Genomic DNA, 16,857 nt, shown 5'->3' with positions numbered 1-16,857 from the left:
ATTATAACAATGTTTACCTGAAATGCTACATTGTGAACAGAAAGTAAATGGCAGGCAACTGTTTCACGTGTGACAATGGAATGTAAATAAGCTCTAGTATAATGAGTACATGTGGAACAAGAACATTTATCATCAATGGGTTGAAAATCTTTGGCATAACATTCCTTTTTCAAGTTTAACTGTCCTTCTATAACTAGTGCTGATCCAAATCTCTGTTAATGAAATTAAGTTTTAATTGAATATAGTAAAACAATTATATGAAAAACTTTTTATAAATAATTTAAATTTTAAAAAACATATTTTCATGCAGCAATAAATATAGTAAATAAAATAAAAATGAAAGTCAAAATATTAAATTGATTTTCAATAAAATTACTATTATTTATGCTACAAAAAAAACATTCAAAATATTGTTTTAAGGCACGGATTCCCAACATCTTTCTTGTATTGACCCTTTTCAGAAAAATTTTTCCCTTCAATATTATATATTACATATCATACAATATTATATAAAATATAAATATATATGTAACAGTCTCCTATATAATTTTTAAAAGGTATCTTCCAATATCTATTTGAGAGTAAAAAAATGTGTAAAATTTTTAATGTTTTTAAATAAACTTCTTATATTTACAAAGCTTTATCAACCTCACTCAATGTTTCACTAATCCTATTGGGAAACCCTGTTTTAAGGCAAGTTTGTATAGTTAACTATAATTGAGAAATGGGCAGCACGTCAATCATTTAATAGGAGAAACTTCTTAACATATAGGCATTAAACTACAAATAAATGTTGCTAGATTAACAAGCGCTTTCAACGATAAATATTTTCATCTTTGTCAAGTTGATAAAAATGATTAAAGTCCTTTTTTTAAATAAGAATATCAAATTATTCCAACGGTATTAACATTTTGGAATGAAACATTTGAAAGGTTAACTTGTATAACAGCCTAACACAACATATCTAGCTCCACTATTTGGAGACTTATAGAACATGCACATTATAACCGCAATTTCCTTTTATTTAAATTCTTTATCTTACATTCCACCATTGCTTTCATTCCAAAGCGTTAATACCATTGAAATAATTTGATATTCTTATTTAAAAAAGGACTTAAACCGTTTTTTATCAACCTGACAAAGACGAAAATATTTATTGTCAAAAGCACTTGTTAATCAAACGACATTTATTTGTAATTTAACGCCTATATGTTAAGAAGTTTCTCCTAAGTTTGTATAGATATGAAACTTACATAATCTAAGATAAAATTTTTTGTAAAATTAAAAACATTGTTTTTCTTATATTTGCCTAACCAAAAAATTGTTTTAATGTCTTGGTTATCTTGGTTACTTGGTCTCACAAAGTATAACGATTGCTTTCCTTCACCTCATTAGTTACAATTATCTAAAAAACAAATTCTATGTTAAAGAAAATAAAATATTCATCTTTAGAAAAATAGTTTTTGAACTAATTTAGTCCAACATCAGCTCTCCAAGCAGAATTCAAAAAATGGAATATAGAATTATACTTGAAGAGCAGGTGCTGGACTAAATTAATTCAAAAATTTTTATTTTCCAAACTGTTAAATTAGCATAATCAAAAGAAATATTTTGATTACTTTATCTTAGCAGTTTGATTTTATATAATTTAACAAGATGCTTAGTTTCACGCAATTATTTGTTATCTATATTTTACTATACTTCACATTTCAAGTAACTGGTAATGAAAAACATGAAGATTTTGTTAAGAAGTTCTATAGATTATCAATATCAATAGATTATTAATTAATAATCTATTTTTTGAACAATATAAAGATTAAACAATCTTTATATCTTTATATACAGATTGTTTAATCTTTATATTGTTCAAAAAATTTTAGCATAGAATTTCTACATTATTTGGAAGAAAAGAAATAAAGTCAAAGGCTTTATTTTCAAAATTTGGTGTTAAAATCGTGATTGAAAATATAAAAATGACAACCAATTGTTTATAATGGTAAAAAATGTAATTTGTTATATATAGAGATAAAAAATACAGAAACATATATTATTGTATATTCTTATTATGTAAATCTAACAATCAAATTGCTTTTAAAATAAAACTTCATAAAGTTCTTAATAACAGATTGTTTACTAAATTTGACAAAGAAGAGATGTAAATATATATACAATAACATCCATAACCCAAAGTATATTAGAATAATCAAACAATCTGCCAGATTTTATCAGGCTATCTACTATATAAAACTGAAAAACTGGGCTCTATCACAGTATGCCAAAAACAGCCACTAGGGGCACCCCTAGCTATTATTTAAATTAACAATATAAATTATTATATATATATATTTATATTGTTACAGTAATATTCAGTATATTATTATTTTTATTAGTAATAGGAATTCATTATTATTATTTTTATCTATCTACTATATAAAACTGAAAAAATGGCCAGTCTCTGTCGGCGTATCGAGTGCCAGCAAAGCATAGCGGCAAACCTAGGAATTGTCAGAGTCCGTGCTCGACTCTTTTTTGATGGTATTCGGCATGCATGCTGCTTGCTGTGTTATTTAAAAAGAATTGGATATAGTGATGTAGGTCATAGTGCATGACAATGATAGTTATGCTTTTTTGTTTCATTATTATGTTTTGAACTGGAAACAGGATATTACAGTATTTCTTTGCAATCATAACGGAAATATGTAGTATCTTATTGGTATTTTGAAAGTTATCTCATAAGAAATAAATGTCTTCCAACACTAGAGGAGTTACAATTCAGCACTTCAAACAACCTTTACAGCTCCAGTGGTATGTGTTTACACCTTAGCAAACGTTTTCAACCTCATCGAGGTCTTCATCAGGCTACTTTAATTAGGAATTCGAACGCATTTGGAACAGAACGTATATGATTCAAAATTTATAAAAACAGATTTAAGAATACTCATGGAACGTTACGCATGCGCTGAAACGACTGTAAAGCACGTGTAATATCAAGTTTGTGTAACGGTAGAAGCAGACGAATTATACACACTCATTTATGGGGATGAGTTCCCTCATAACAAAACTTCCACACGCTAGATATACCGACTGCATCTCTGGAGTTGATGCACGTGCCACGTAATCCTGCCTTGTATATTTCCATCGTTCTCAGTTGATCAGTGCGATGTGAGAGCCTGATCATTATTGATATTACACGTGCTTTACAGTTGTTTCAGCACATGCGTAACATTCCATGAGTATTCTTAAATCTGTTTTTATAAATTTTGAATCGTATACATTCCATTCCAAATGCGTTCAAATTCCTAATTAAAGTAGCCTGATGAAGACCTCGATGAGGTTGAAAACGTTTGCTAAGGTGTAAATACATACCACTAGAGCTGTAAAGGTTGTTTGAAGTGCTGAATTATCTCATAAGAATTGGATATAGAGATGTTGGTTTTAGTACATGACAATGATAGTTATGGGCAGTTCACTTTCAACAGTGTTCTGCCGAACATCTCTGCACTTTAGGTAAACCATTTGTAATTAATTACTTATCATTGCTATGCATGCTAACTATTTAGTATGCCCCGATGCCTGCATCAAGCCTTTTAACTGGTTTTAAATATAATTAATAATCAAAACAGAGTAATTTGGCTAGAAGTCCACTATCTCATGATAAATTTAACCACCCATCTCTAACCAAATTTCTATGAAAAAAATCAGTAATTTTTCTACCTCATTGACATTAAAAAAATTTTATTTAAAAAAATCATTCAAAACTTTATTTATTGACAAACTATTTGTAGAGATATTGAAGTATTTTCCTACTATTAAAAAAAGGATAGATATTTTATTAATTAAATAACTGAATGGAAACACAATTATTATTCATTATATAGGCATTATATATATAATATATTTTCACTAATCCAGCATCATTATATAATAGTTCACAGTTCAGAAACACCACGGTCTGTATAAAACTAAGGTGTCAGAATAACTTAACAGTGTTAAATACTGTATTTCAAATATATATATATTGGAACTTTATTATAATTTAAAATCCATAAATTTTAAAAGCTAGAATAATTTGTATTTATAACAACATGTCATTACCTCTAAAACCATTGATTTTAGAAGACAAACAAAAATTCACTATAAACATCAAACATTTAAATGTTCCTTCTGCAATTTTGATTATTCCTGTATTTGTTATAAAGCAGATTAAAATTAAGTTTACATTTCTTAATGTCTTTGCCAAAAACCCTCATCACAATAGTAATAAATATGTATGTGGTATGCAATCATACTGAAAGTCTTTTCACAAGCATGCCAATGCTTAACAATCAAATATCAATAGAGAATAATAATAAAATGCAATGTAATCTTCAATCTTTCCTAGGTTAGTAAACTAATCCTTCACTTACACATCTGAAATTTTCAAGGCTAATCTGAAATTAATATAATAGAGACTGTTTCCCATTATTCAATCACCCTCAATTACAGATCAGACTAAACTTGTGACAAGAGGAAAAAAAAAATCTTACTGTCTACAGAGTAAGAAAAAAAATTTTTTTTTTAAATATTTCTTTTATATCACCTTTTGAAAATACATTTATGATAATCAAGGATATCATTATCAGTCATTTAATGTTATCAGAATAATCATTCCCAAAACATGTAAGTTAAAATGCACTTATAAAACTTAATATAGTCAAAATTTCTGCTATTGTTATCATTATATTTAGGAAAATAGGCATATTTAAGCCATCTTTAATATAGAGATACATGTATGATTATTTAAGGAATTTCTGTACTAAAGTTAATGATATCTTCTTGCTAATAAAAGATTGTCATATGAACTCAATTTAACATTTCTAGTGTATTAGTTTGTCTGAAGTAAAACTAAAAAATACATATGAAAGTATTTCACAATAATTTCTTAGAAAGACATTTGTACCTAAATAGTGTCTGATTATTTAATAATAATTTATTTGAAAGTTTTAAATCATACTTACGGCTGTCCTTGTTGGAAAAACACAATCAAACATATCACATCCTAATGCACAACATACAACTAAATCAACAGCCATTCTGAAATTAATTATTTATTTAAATGTATTAACTTAATACTAACATTAAAATATATTATAAAACTGATTATAACTATTATATTTTAAACTGATATACTATAAAAAAGAATAAAACTGTTATTTATTAAAATAATTCACTTTTAATGAATGTATTAATTTACTTTTATTAGGCAAATTAATTTTATTAAACTAATTTTAGTTCATCAACTGCACATAAATAATTACAATAGTTATAAATACTTAATTATTATAATTAAATTTTATATACCAGAAAATGCCAATAAAAGAACTAATGGAGGGACTATGACAAACCTTGAAGGATTTGTCCTCCAGAGCATATGAAAAATGATTAAATATAATTTTAAAATATTTATTCTTTATGCTTGCTACTAGAGATAAATGTTACTATCAATATAAATGCAAAGTATATGGGCAGATATAAAAATATATTACTGGTTCTATTTGATACTAGAAAGCATTTCTGTCATATTACCAAACTGTGTTCTTATTAAAAATTTAATACTAGAAAAATAATAATGCAGTTCAATGATACTACAGTAGTTACATTAAATTAATGCAGATATTTAATTGTACCAAAAGCAGTTCAAAATACAACTGCTATAATTTTTTGCAGATAACCAAAGGTGACGTATAAACATAAATGGCATTATAACCTACAGAGAATTGTGAAAATGGAAATAATAGCTTTAAAAAAATTAATACAAGATAGTGGTGTAACCAGTTATTTTTAGATTAAAATTATTTTACATTATTTATTAAAAGTTAGCCAAAATATAGCTCAAATAATCTGGCATTTGATGATTTAATTCATTATATACATAATAAGTAATAACAATAAATATTAAAATAAACACAGAAAAAATTGAACAGAAAATAATTTTAATGACAATATCTAATGTGACGTTAGTTGGAGAGTCAATCGCTCAACTCTTAAGTTTAAATTTATTTTACTATTAACTTCTAAATTGAAAGTTATTTAGTAATATTTTAAATTTTAAATAAATGTTCATTTAATTAATATAAAATGGATTTGTACACTATAAAATTTTAAAAAATGAAGCAAGTAGAGCAAAATGATAATAACATTATATTTGGTTTTAATTTTGTTAGCAAAATAGCAAATAGTAATGTTGCTGTGCATAAAAAGTGAGAAGCTGAGGCTATTATTTTAAACATATGAATAATCTTAATCATCAAAATTTACTTTATGTAATTAAGAAAAGAAAGAAAGAAGTTAACAAATAATAAACTTAACAGCCACTTTTCAAACAGTTCTCTGAAATAATATGTTCAGAGGGGAAATTAATTGGAAATCTGTATGCTTTCAATATAAATTTCAAGTAGGAATGTCTTATAACTACAATATAATAATTAAAGTGTGAATTGATGCCCAGAAAATAAACAGTAGAAAACTAAAGACAAGGAATGGGTATATGTATCTTTGGTGTTTTCAGGAGAAATGCCATGATAAATATCTATAGCATGTAATGGATTTTGTACATTTTCTATATACACTCTTGGTGACTTTAAACAAAAAAAAAAAAACCATTGAGTTCATAAGTGTGCATTAGAATTAGCAGATAATCAACCTCATTATGTAACTCAAATTGACTTTTAAACACAGATAAGCTGTGAATTGCTGCATGAAATTATGGTATATGATTCAAAGAAACCAGATGCTGAATGAAGAAACAGTTAAAATACATCACTTGACAATAAATGGAGATATGACCATTGTTAACTTAGAGCAATTGTCACACTAAGGTATCAAAGCACATAAAATAGTATATTTACATATAGTGGTACCTCAGAATATGTCTGCTTTAGAATATGTCCATTGCAGAATACATCCTGTTTGGATGAAACAAATTTTGCTCAGTATACGACTTTTGTTCGGTATACGACTTAATTCAATTATACATGCCATGTATAAACAAGTAGCACTATCGGTGTACTAGGCCCGATTAGACGTTCGTGGTGCCATGGTTTATAACTTTGTTAAATTTCTTCTGATTTTAATTTGTAAGTAAAATTTTATTATTTTTATTAATCATGAAAAAAGTCAAATGAAAAGCAACAGAAAACTAAAAAAATGACTAGAATCACAATGGAACTGAAAAAAAGATTGTTGAGAAATATGAAAGTGACATGCATATTCGAGATTTAACTGTTGCATACCGTATTCTGAGAACAATAATATTGACAATCATGAAAAATAAAGACATTATTAAATCTGCTAATGTTGCAAAAGGGGTTAAATCAATTTCAGAGATTGAAGACATTAGATCATGTTGAGAAATTGCTTTTGCTTTGGATAACTGAAAAACAGTGTGCTGGCAACAGCGTATCAGAAGCAATTATTTGCAAGAAAGCTAAAAAGATACATGCTGATCTCATGAAAAATCAAGCAGGAACTAGCCAGGAAAGCGAGGTGTTTAAAGCCAGCCATTTTTTTTACATGAGAACAAATTAATCATTTTTACATTACTTCTTATGGGAAAGGTTGGTTTGGTATATGTCCTATTCGGTATAAGTCCAAACATCAAGAATGGATTAAGGTCATATACCGAGGTTCCACTGTATATTGCATGCCATAGATGACAAGTACTTCATAATGTATTCTAGTATTTTTCATAAAATTCATTATGTATGAAAACTGCAAACAATAATACTGAAAAATGTGCAATATTTATTCTGCTCTTAATAGAAATGATAGAAATAAATCTTAAAATATCTGAGTTATTCAAATGAATTAAATTATTATTCTAATGTTTTTACATTTCCATAATGACTGCAATTAAACTAATTTTAAAAGTTTTTAATTATTTTAATATATTTTTTAACTAAAATAAATAATTCATTAACACAGAAAAAGAGATTTTTAGTATTTTTAACCTTTCAATATTAGCTCTGGCAACTAAAAATTACTAAAGAGATTCAGAAACAATATCTATAATTCACAGTAACAAAATAATTCAAATAATAAATATATTTTAATTTACTTGTTACTTAGTAAACATAACAGAAAATAAATTAATATAATTTTTACATCTTCTTATATGAAATATATCATATTTACCCAACACCCATAAGATAACGAGGTTTATCATTAGGTAGCAAGTCGGTGCTGACGTCAACCATTTTCCAAAAGCTATCTTTTGATTCTCCACCACTCAGTCCTCCAATAGCAAAACCAGCAACATCTCTCTTGATAATTTCTAAATGAATATATATATATATATATATATATATATATCATTATATATTTAATATATATTTATTCAATTATCATCAGAAAATTAATGTGGAATTTAATCTAAAAATGTAATCAAAAGAATATTTAAATCAATAACTTAAAAATTACTTTAATTCAAATTTATATATTTATCAAGTTTAATTTATACAATTGCACAGTATTCGAAAATTACTGAAATAAGCTATTAATAATTTTTGCAAAATTTATGACTTATTTTAATTTATGGGTTCTTTTTTCTTTACAATCTTTTCAATTGGTGTTATCTTTTTAATTTTTCATCTCATCTCGACTTGAGTTGTTTAGATATTATGGAAGATTTTTATAAAATTAAATATTTATTAATATATAAATAACAAAAATAAAAGCTAATTTTAAATTTATTAACTTAAAATATTTTTAAAACACTAAACTTCTAAACAAGATTTTGTACAATTAACTTCTTTCAGCAATTTTTTCCCAATCATTTTAAGTACAAATAATTTTATAAATATTTGTTGAATATCTTCTAACTCTTTCCATTAACTTAATCTTAAATCAGTAAAATATATTGTCATTCAATATTAAATTTTAAACTAATGCAATTTACCTTCAGTGATATGTATGTAGAAAAAATATTCAAACCAAGTAACCAAATATTGCCAAATTTTTAGGGCTATTTTTATAACAAATTAAATTGATAATTAATTTGGAATAGAAGTAAAGGCTATTATTTCATTTAAATTTTAATAATTAAAATTAATTAAATTTTTATTTTTATATTTCTGAATTACTTATATTATTTAAATTGTAAATTTAGTTTTCATTCTTCATTCACAACATTCTATAGACTTATTTTAATTAGTTAATTAATTTAATTCTAAATATTAAAATTTATAGTCGAAAAAGTCGAAGTCCTGTTGCTCGTCGAAAACGTCGAGCAACAGGAAACTGCGGTTGTCTGTCAACAGAGGAATTTCGGAGGAGGTGTGATGCGTGCGAGAGTGGAGGAGGTGTGGAGCTATGGCAAATCGTCATTCGAATGCTTGTTCTTTTTGGAAGCACAAAGTTTCGGAAAGTGACTTATTAACTTGTTCCAATTGCTCTAAATTTGCTCACTTCTATTGTTTTGGGATCCAGGCAGCAAACTTTCATAAGTTCAGCAAGTCTTAAAAAAAACATGGAAATGTGAAGATTGCAAATTAGTGAAAACCATTAAGAACAATGCAAATTGGACACAGGAACTGGAAGACAACAGAGAACTGGATGAGTGTGAGCAGATTATTATGACTTCACATAATTATAATAAGAACGTGGATAGAACACCAGATAATCTAACTTTCACTCCAATGTCACCTTTAAGTATAACTACCAAAAATTCTGAAATGATTTTACAAGAAGTGAAACTAATACACTTGGAGTTGAGTAACATAAAAGAAACATAGAAATCCAGAAATTGATAGAATGCTTAACAAATAAGTTTGACAAAATGGAAGAGAAAATTAATATTTTAGAGAAAAACTATGTAACTGCTATCAAAACAATGACAGAACTAAAGGAAGAGAATAAAAGTACGAAGGCAGAATTAAATTCTTTAAAAGAAAAATTCTGCATGTTGGAGCAGGATCTAAACAACTCAAGCTTGGAGGTTGTCGGCGTGCCGACACTTCAGAATGAGATTTAACAGAAATAACATATAAAATTTTTTCATTTGTTGACGATAATTTTAATCAGTCAGGTCTATTGAATGTCTACAGAATTAAATCCAGTAATAACGAAAGAAAAGAATTCAAAACTAGATCGCAACCAATTATAGTGAAATGTGCCAATTCAGTTGTCAAACAAAAAATTATAAATAATATTAAAAAGAAGTTAAAAATAACTATAAATGCATGTCATATTATAAATGAGGAATATAGAATATATATAAATGAACACCTTACTCCATATTATAGAAATATTTTCTACAAAACCAGAATGCTAAAAAAACAAGGAAAAATATTAAACACTTGGACAAATAACGGAAATGTGTATTTAAAAAAGGATACTTCTTCTCCAACCATTCGGATACCAACATTGGACAGTTTAGAGAAAATTTTTCGGAATGACTGAATTATTAACACACACAAAGATAGATGACTTCTCCAAAAAGGGCATATTTGTTTTTTATTGCAACGTAAGAGGTTTAAATAACAAATATTTAGAAATATTTAAAACAACCGAGGAATATAACTGCAACTTTGATGTATTAGTTTTTTGCGAGACTTGGACAAATGATGTAAATCCTCCACCATATATAAAAGACTAACAGCAAGAAAAAAAAGAAAGAAAACCTAATCAGCATGGAGGCATAGTAATATATATATATAATGACAAACATTATGAAGTTGTTTCAGATCTAACTTTTACAAATTATATAGATGTAATTACAATAGTTGTAGGTAATTTGATGCTGGTAATAGCCTATCGTTCCCCCTCTACAAACTACGGAATTTTCCTGGATGTTATAAATGAAATACTATTACACAAATCAACCAAATATGGAAAATATAAATTACAAATAATCGGGGATTTTAACATCAATTTACTTAAAAATAATTCCTCCGACACATCTGAAATGGTAAATCTTTGCTTTGCTGAAAATGTAACAATTCTGGCTGATTTGAATCAACCGACTAGATACAGAAAACTTTGTAGATACTCTTTGATAGACTTTGGTCTAACAAACGATAGTGCGTGTTAATTTTTAATACATCAAAATTTGATATCTGACCATCTACCTATCATCGTCTTTACCCCCGAAAAAGACCTTGATACGAGGATAAAGAACAAAACATTCTACTGTAGAATCAATAATTCCTCAATTTGTTGTTTACATTATGCTTTGTCGTCTTGTTTCTCCTGGAGTTATTACTATACTTCAAGTTTGACAACTGACCAATTAGCTGACTATTTATACACCATTTTACTCATTTTTATTGATAAATATCTTCCGACTAAAGAATATGTGAAAAAAAAAATAAAACTAGCAGGAAAGAATTCTTAAAGAATTTTATATCTGAACACATGCTCACATTAATTAAACGGAAGAAAACTTTATTTAAAACAGTCAAAAATAAAAATTGGACGACTTTCGAAGAACGAAACAAACATTTAGAGGATATAAATACCTTGAATAAACAAATTAGAAAAAATATCCGTAATGAAGAGAAAAACTATTATAGTCTTCTGTTTTCTAATGTTAAATTTCCTTCTGACTTCTGGAAAAATATTAAGATGTTACCCTTTCAGGTAACCAGGACAAAGAATAAGGCTAAAATAGATCATTTGAATTACAAGGGGAAAATGATAAATGATGAGCGCACTTTTAGTGACATTTTTGCCGAGCACTACAGGTCCTTGAACGGCTTTGCTCCAGATGTCTTCGGCAATATCAATTCGGAGCAACACAGAACAAATGTTAGTATTTCTAATACTTTCTTTTTGGAAAACACAACAGCCATAGAAGTTTATAATACTATAGAGGGTTTGAAAAACAGCACTCCAGACATCAGTTTCTTAAATATTGAGATCTTAAAACACATATCTGATATCTTAGCTCAACCATTATTGCATCTGATAAATAAATCTTTTGAAAATGGTTACTTTCTGGAAAAACTAAATCAAAACTTAGTTTTGCCATTATATAAAAATAAAGGATCAAAAAGTGAAATTGAAAATTATTGTCCCATAATAATAGTGTCAGTGTTGGCTAAAATTTTTGAGATTTTTTACAAGAGATTTTCAACTTTTATAGACAGATTCCAGGTTATTCACAAAAACCAATATGCTTATAAACGAGGATTTTCGACGGTAGATGCTTTGTTGCATTTGAAACAATCAATAAAGTCACAACTTGACAAAAATAGCAATATCAGTTTTTGTGGACCTTTCAAAAGCATTTGATAGCTTAAATCATGAACTTTTGTATCAAAAATTGCAAACTGTTGGTCTAAGAGGGATTCCTCTAAGCTGGTTAAAATCATACCTGTCAAACAGAATTTACTTTGTAAAAATTGGACAGATTATCTCTAGCTCTTTCAGGCCAAATAAGTGCATTCCTCAAGGTTCAATCTTGGGTCCACTGCTTTATATATATATTGATGATTTGTTTAACTATATACCAAAAGAGAAAAAAACTGATGTACGCTGACAATCTAGTGATAACTTATTCTCGTACAAACGTTATAATTCTTCAGGAGAATTTAAATCACATTTTAAAAATTTTAAATAGTTATATGGAAAACAATGGATTAGTAATTAACAAAAATAAAACTAAATTCCTCCGCTTTGCAAATAGGAATAAAATAATCAATCCGCATCACCTAAAAATTGAAATAATTCATTATAACATAGAAAACATAAATGCTATTAAGTTTTTGGGAGTAACTTTTGATGACAATCTGCACTGGAATAAACATATAGATGATGTTGCACTTTCCCTGGCAAAGTATACTGGGATAAATAAGAAAATTCAAGCTTTTTTAAGTACATCATTCTTGAAACAGCTGTACCACACTTGCATTGAATCTAAAATAAGATATGGTATTGCTGTATGGGAACCGCATCTCTATACGCTGTTAATAAACTTCAGATGGCACAAAATCGTTACATGTGTTCAATTTATAATTTAAACTATGGAATCAATATCTGAACTCTACCCCATCGATAATATCGACAAGATTAGTGAAATTTACAAGAAGCAGATTCTATTGGAGGGTTTCAAATATATAAAGGGAAAAAAAGAAAACAGCTTCCTCGGAATTGGTATAGGTGAATGTCGCAGATCAACACGAGATACTTGTATAATTCGTGAATATAGTCTTCCAATTGTTAAACTAGAGGTGGGGAGATCTGCACCGATCTTTCAATTAATCTTCTATTGGAATAGTCTGTGCAACGATTTACGTAACATATCGAGTTATGAAATCTTAANTTTTTTTTTTTTTTTTTTTTTTTTTTTTTTTTTTTTTTTTTTTTTTTTTTTTTTTTTTTTTTTTTTTTTTTTGTTGGTTTTGTTGATTGCTGTAAGATGCTTGTAAACGGCCAACCTGACCAGTGTCTTTTGAGAAAAAAAAATATATATAGATATATAGATTGTGGTATTAATCATCCTTAGCCAAAATTAATTATTAATTGATTTATGTTTTTAGAAAAATAATCTGAAAATTTTCAGAGTTTATATATTAATAACAGTAACAGTTAGCATAAAATTATTATATAGTCATTACTATGTATTAATAACCATACAGTAATTTCCTGTTAACTTAATTAAATTTTAGAAATTTGGAAAGCATTATAATTGACCTTATCACTCATGAGTAAAATATTAATAACTGCACGACTAAAAATATAGTCAAAATCATAGATACAACCATATTTAAATGTGATAATTTCAATTTAACTTTATCAGTAATGCAAATACTCTTTAAATTGAATTTTTAAATTTTATACAATGTAATTTTTCAAATAAGAAAACTTGTTTATTCAGAAAAAGATATGTAATATGATGTTCTTTTTTTAAGAAAAAAATTCTTTCTTTCTACTAACTCATATCACTTTACAAATAACATTTAACCACTTAGAAAATGAGTTTACAGTTATTAAGCATAAGTATTTAATAAAATGGCCAGGACAATAAATATACAAAATCATTTTTTTAATTGTGTCATCACAAGAGGGAAGATTGTAATGTTTTGTGTATTGAGGGAAATATAGTGCATATTCCTTCTACAAATAAAAAATATAGCTTTGTTATAATGATATTATATAAAACTATATGAACTAGTTAAAATAAATAATATCATCTCTCATAAAATATAACTTATGAAAGATAAAATATCAAACTATTAATAATAAACCCGTTTATTACAACCACATTCAATTACTTTCCCATTTATTGTTAATTTGTTCATGTGAATACAGTGGGTGATCAGTTAACGAACAGTTCGGACTACAAACAAATCAAATAACAGATTTTTGCTAAAGATTTTTATGTTTGGACAACAAACACAAGAAGAAGTGACGTAAAATAATGAATATCAATTGGTCTTCCCTTGTCTTCGGACAACAATTTGAAACTTTTTGGAGCGTGGGAGAAGTCAACATCGACGTTCAACCCTGTATGTACTGATCAGATAATGTTCCTCCGAACTTTGAAACTCTCTTGTAATTCCAACCTTTTATTTTCTTACAAAAAAATTTTTTATAGTATTTGCAAAACCGTCGGTCAGACACTCGTTAAGTTTTGCATCAGTTTTTATTTTTGAAAGGTGAGAGTATAATAGCAAAGGTAGAGAGTGGGCAGATGGTGTCTGATGTTGCTGGGCAGTATGGCTTAAACAAATCTACAGTAGGGCACAGTTTAATCTTATCTAAGAAAGATACAGTATAATCAAGAAGACTCAAGCAGCTAAAGGAGTAACAAAAATTACATCTGAGAAATAAAGAACATTGAAGAGCTCATAATGGAACCTGAAACGGATCTGACGACAGAAGAATACCAAGAACTCTTGAATGAAGAACACCAAGAAACTTGGCGAGATATGTTTTATTCTGAAAAAGAGAATTAACATCGATATCTGCTATTAATGGGGATGTCAGATCAACGGTCTTAGAATGGCATACAAAGCACGTTGAGGTTAATAGGCTTAGGGATCTCTACAATTACAATGCGATTTCCCTGGTAATGCTTTCTACGGGACCAGGATGTACATGTTGTTTGTGCAATAAAAACAATGAATGAATGAATGAATGCCAAGCAAAGTCATCCATGATGTTATATTTTTTCCAAAATTGCATCAAACAAACATAGATTTAAGGAAAGTACAGCACTACGATGAACTGCCACCTTTTGCTGATCAGTTTGTGTTTGGGAATAAACATATTATATACAAATCAATGAAATGCTGTGATAATTTGAATCAGCATAAATTTTGAGCTTTATTTTTAGGCTTCAAGCAGACCACGTTATATCAAATCAGTGTTAATCAAAGCAGCATTAAGTGAGGTCTTATTGTAATTACATAATTGAAGTGGATTTACCTTCTGCACACTTTTTTCTTAATTCTTTATCCAATCCACCTTGGACAATAGGAAAGATGTTTTGTGATTTTTGTTTTTTATGGGCTTTCAGACATCTATCTAACCAACGTATTGTTCTGAAAAAATACCATTTAATTGATAAATTAAATTCATTGACTGAACACTTAAAATAGATGAAATAAATGTTTTTACATTAATATAATAATAATAATATAGTTTTCAATGCTGACAATTTTGTTAATTTAGTTATCATATATAAAATTAAAAACTGCTACATTTTAATTTTACTTATAGTNGTAACAAAAATTACATCTGAGAAATAAAGAACATTGAAGAGCTCATAATGGAACCTGAAACGGATCTGACGACAGAAGAATACCAAGAACTCTTGAATGAAGAACACCAAGAAACTTGGCGAGATATGTTTTATTCTGAAAAAGAGAATTAACACCGATATCTGCTATTAATTAAAGATCTTTTGAAGAAGTAGGGGATGTCAGATCAACGGTCTTAGAATGGCATACAAAGCACGTTGAGGTTAATAGGCTTAGGGATCTCTACAATTACAATGCGATTTCCCTGGTAATGCTTTCTACGGGACCAGGATGTACATGTTGTTTGTGCAATAAAAACAATGAATGAATGAATGAATGCCAAGCAAAGTCATCCATGATGTTATATTTTTTCCAAAATTGCATCAAACAAACATAGATTTAAGGAAAGTACAGCACTACGATGAACTGCCACCTTTTGCTGATCAGTTTGTGTTTGGGAATAAACATATTATATACAAATCAATGAAATGCTGTGATAATTTGAATCAGCATAAATTTTGAGCTTTATTTTTAGGCTTCAAGCAGACCACGTTATATCAAATCAGTGTTAATCAAAGCAGCATTAAGTGAGGTCTTATTGTAATTACATAATTGAAGTGGATTTACCTTCTGCACACTTTTTTCTTAATTCTTTATCCAATCCACCTTGGACAATAGGAAAGATGTTTTGTGATTTTTGTTTTTTATGGGCTTTCAGACATCTATCTAACCAACGTATTGTTCTGAAAAAATACCATTTAATTGATAAATTAAATTCATTGACTGAACACTTAAAATAGATGAAATAAATGTTTTTACATTAATATAATAATAATAATATAGTTTTCAATGCTGACAATTTTGTTAATTTAGTTATCATATATAAAATTAAAAACTGCTACATTTTAATTTTACTTATAGTAAATAATATTAGCTGCTCTAAATCAATAAATAAATAACTTTTTATTTATTACTTATAAATTTAACATTATGTGGAATAAAATAAATAAAAATCTTTTATAAAAAAGTATACATGTCATTTATAAAAATGAAAAGTATAAGAATCTACATACATATAATGCATAACTTTTATATTTATAAACAATTGCTATAATTAGTAAAAATAAAACTTTGA

General features: G+C 27.4%; 1 protein-coding gene across 2 annotated transcripts in view; it reads right to left on the bottom strand.

Moving 5' to 3' along the window:
• Window positions 1-16,857, bottom strand: part of LOC111626352 (queuine tRNA-ribosyltransferase catalytic subunit 1-like) — a 39,119-nt gene that overhangs the window by 6,147 nt on the left and 16,115 nt on the right. For both annotated transcript variants that reach the window (XM_023369699.1, XM_023369700.1), the window contains exons 4-7: window positions 16,350-16,465; window positions 8,173-8,311; window positions 4,998-5,073; window positions 18-212 (exon numbers count right to left, since the gene is read on the bottom strand). In XM_023369699.1, the coding sequence (XP_023225467.1) occupies window positions 18-212; window positions 4,998-5,073; window positions 8,173-8,311; window positions 16,350-16,465 (526 nt within the window). The remainder of the gene's footprint in view (window positions 1-17; window positions 213-4,997; window positions 5,074-8,172; window positions 8,312-16,349; window positions 16,466-16,857) is intronic.

The sequence above is a fragment of the Centruroides sculpturatus genome, unplaced genomic scaffold (genome assembly GCF_000671375.1).
Source record: "Centruroides sculpturatus isolate CEXI.00-Female unplaced genomic scaffold, Cexi_2.0 scaffold26, whole genome shotgun sequence".
Lineage (NCBI taxonomy): Eukaryota > Metazoa > Arthropoda > Arachnida > Scorpiones > Buthidae > Centruroides > Centruroides sculpturatus.
This window is presented reverse-complemented; position numbering and strand designations above follow the sequence as displayed.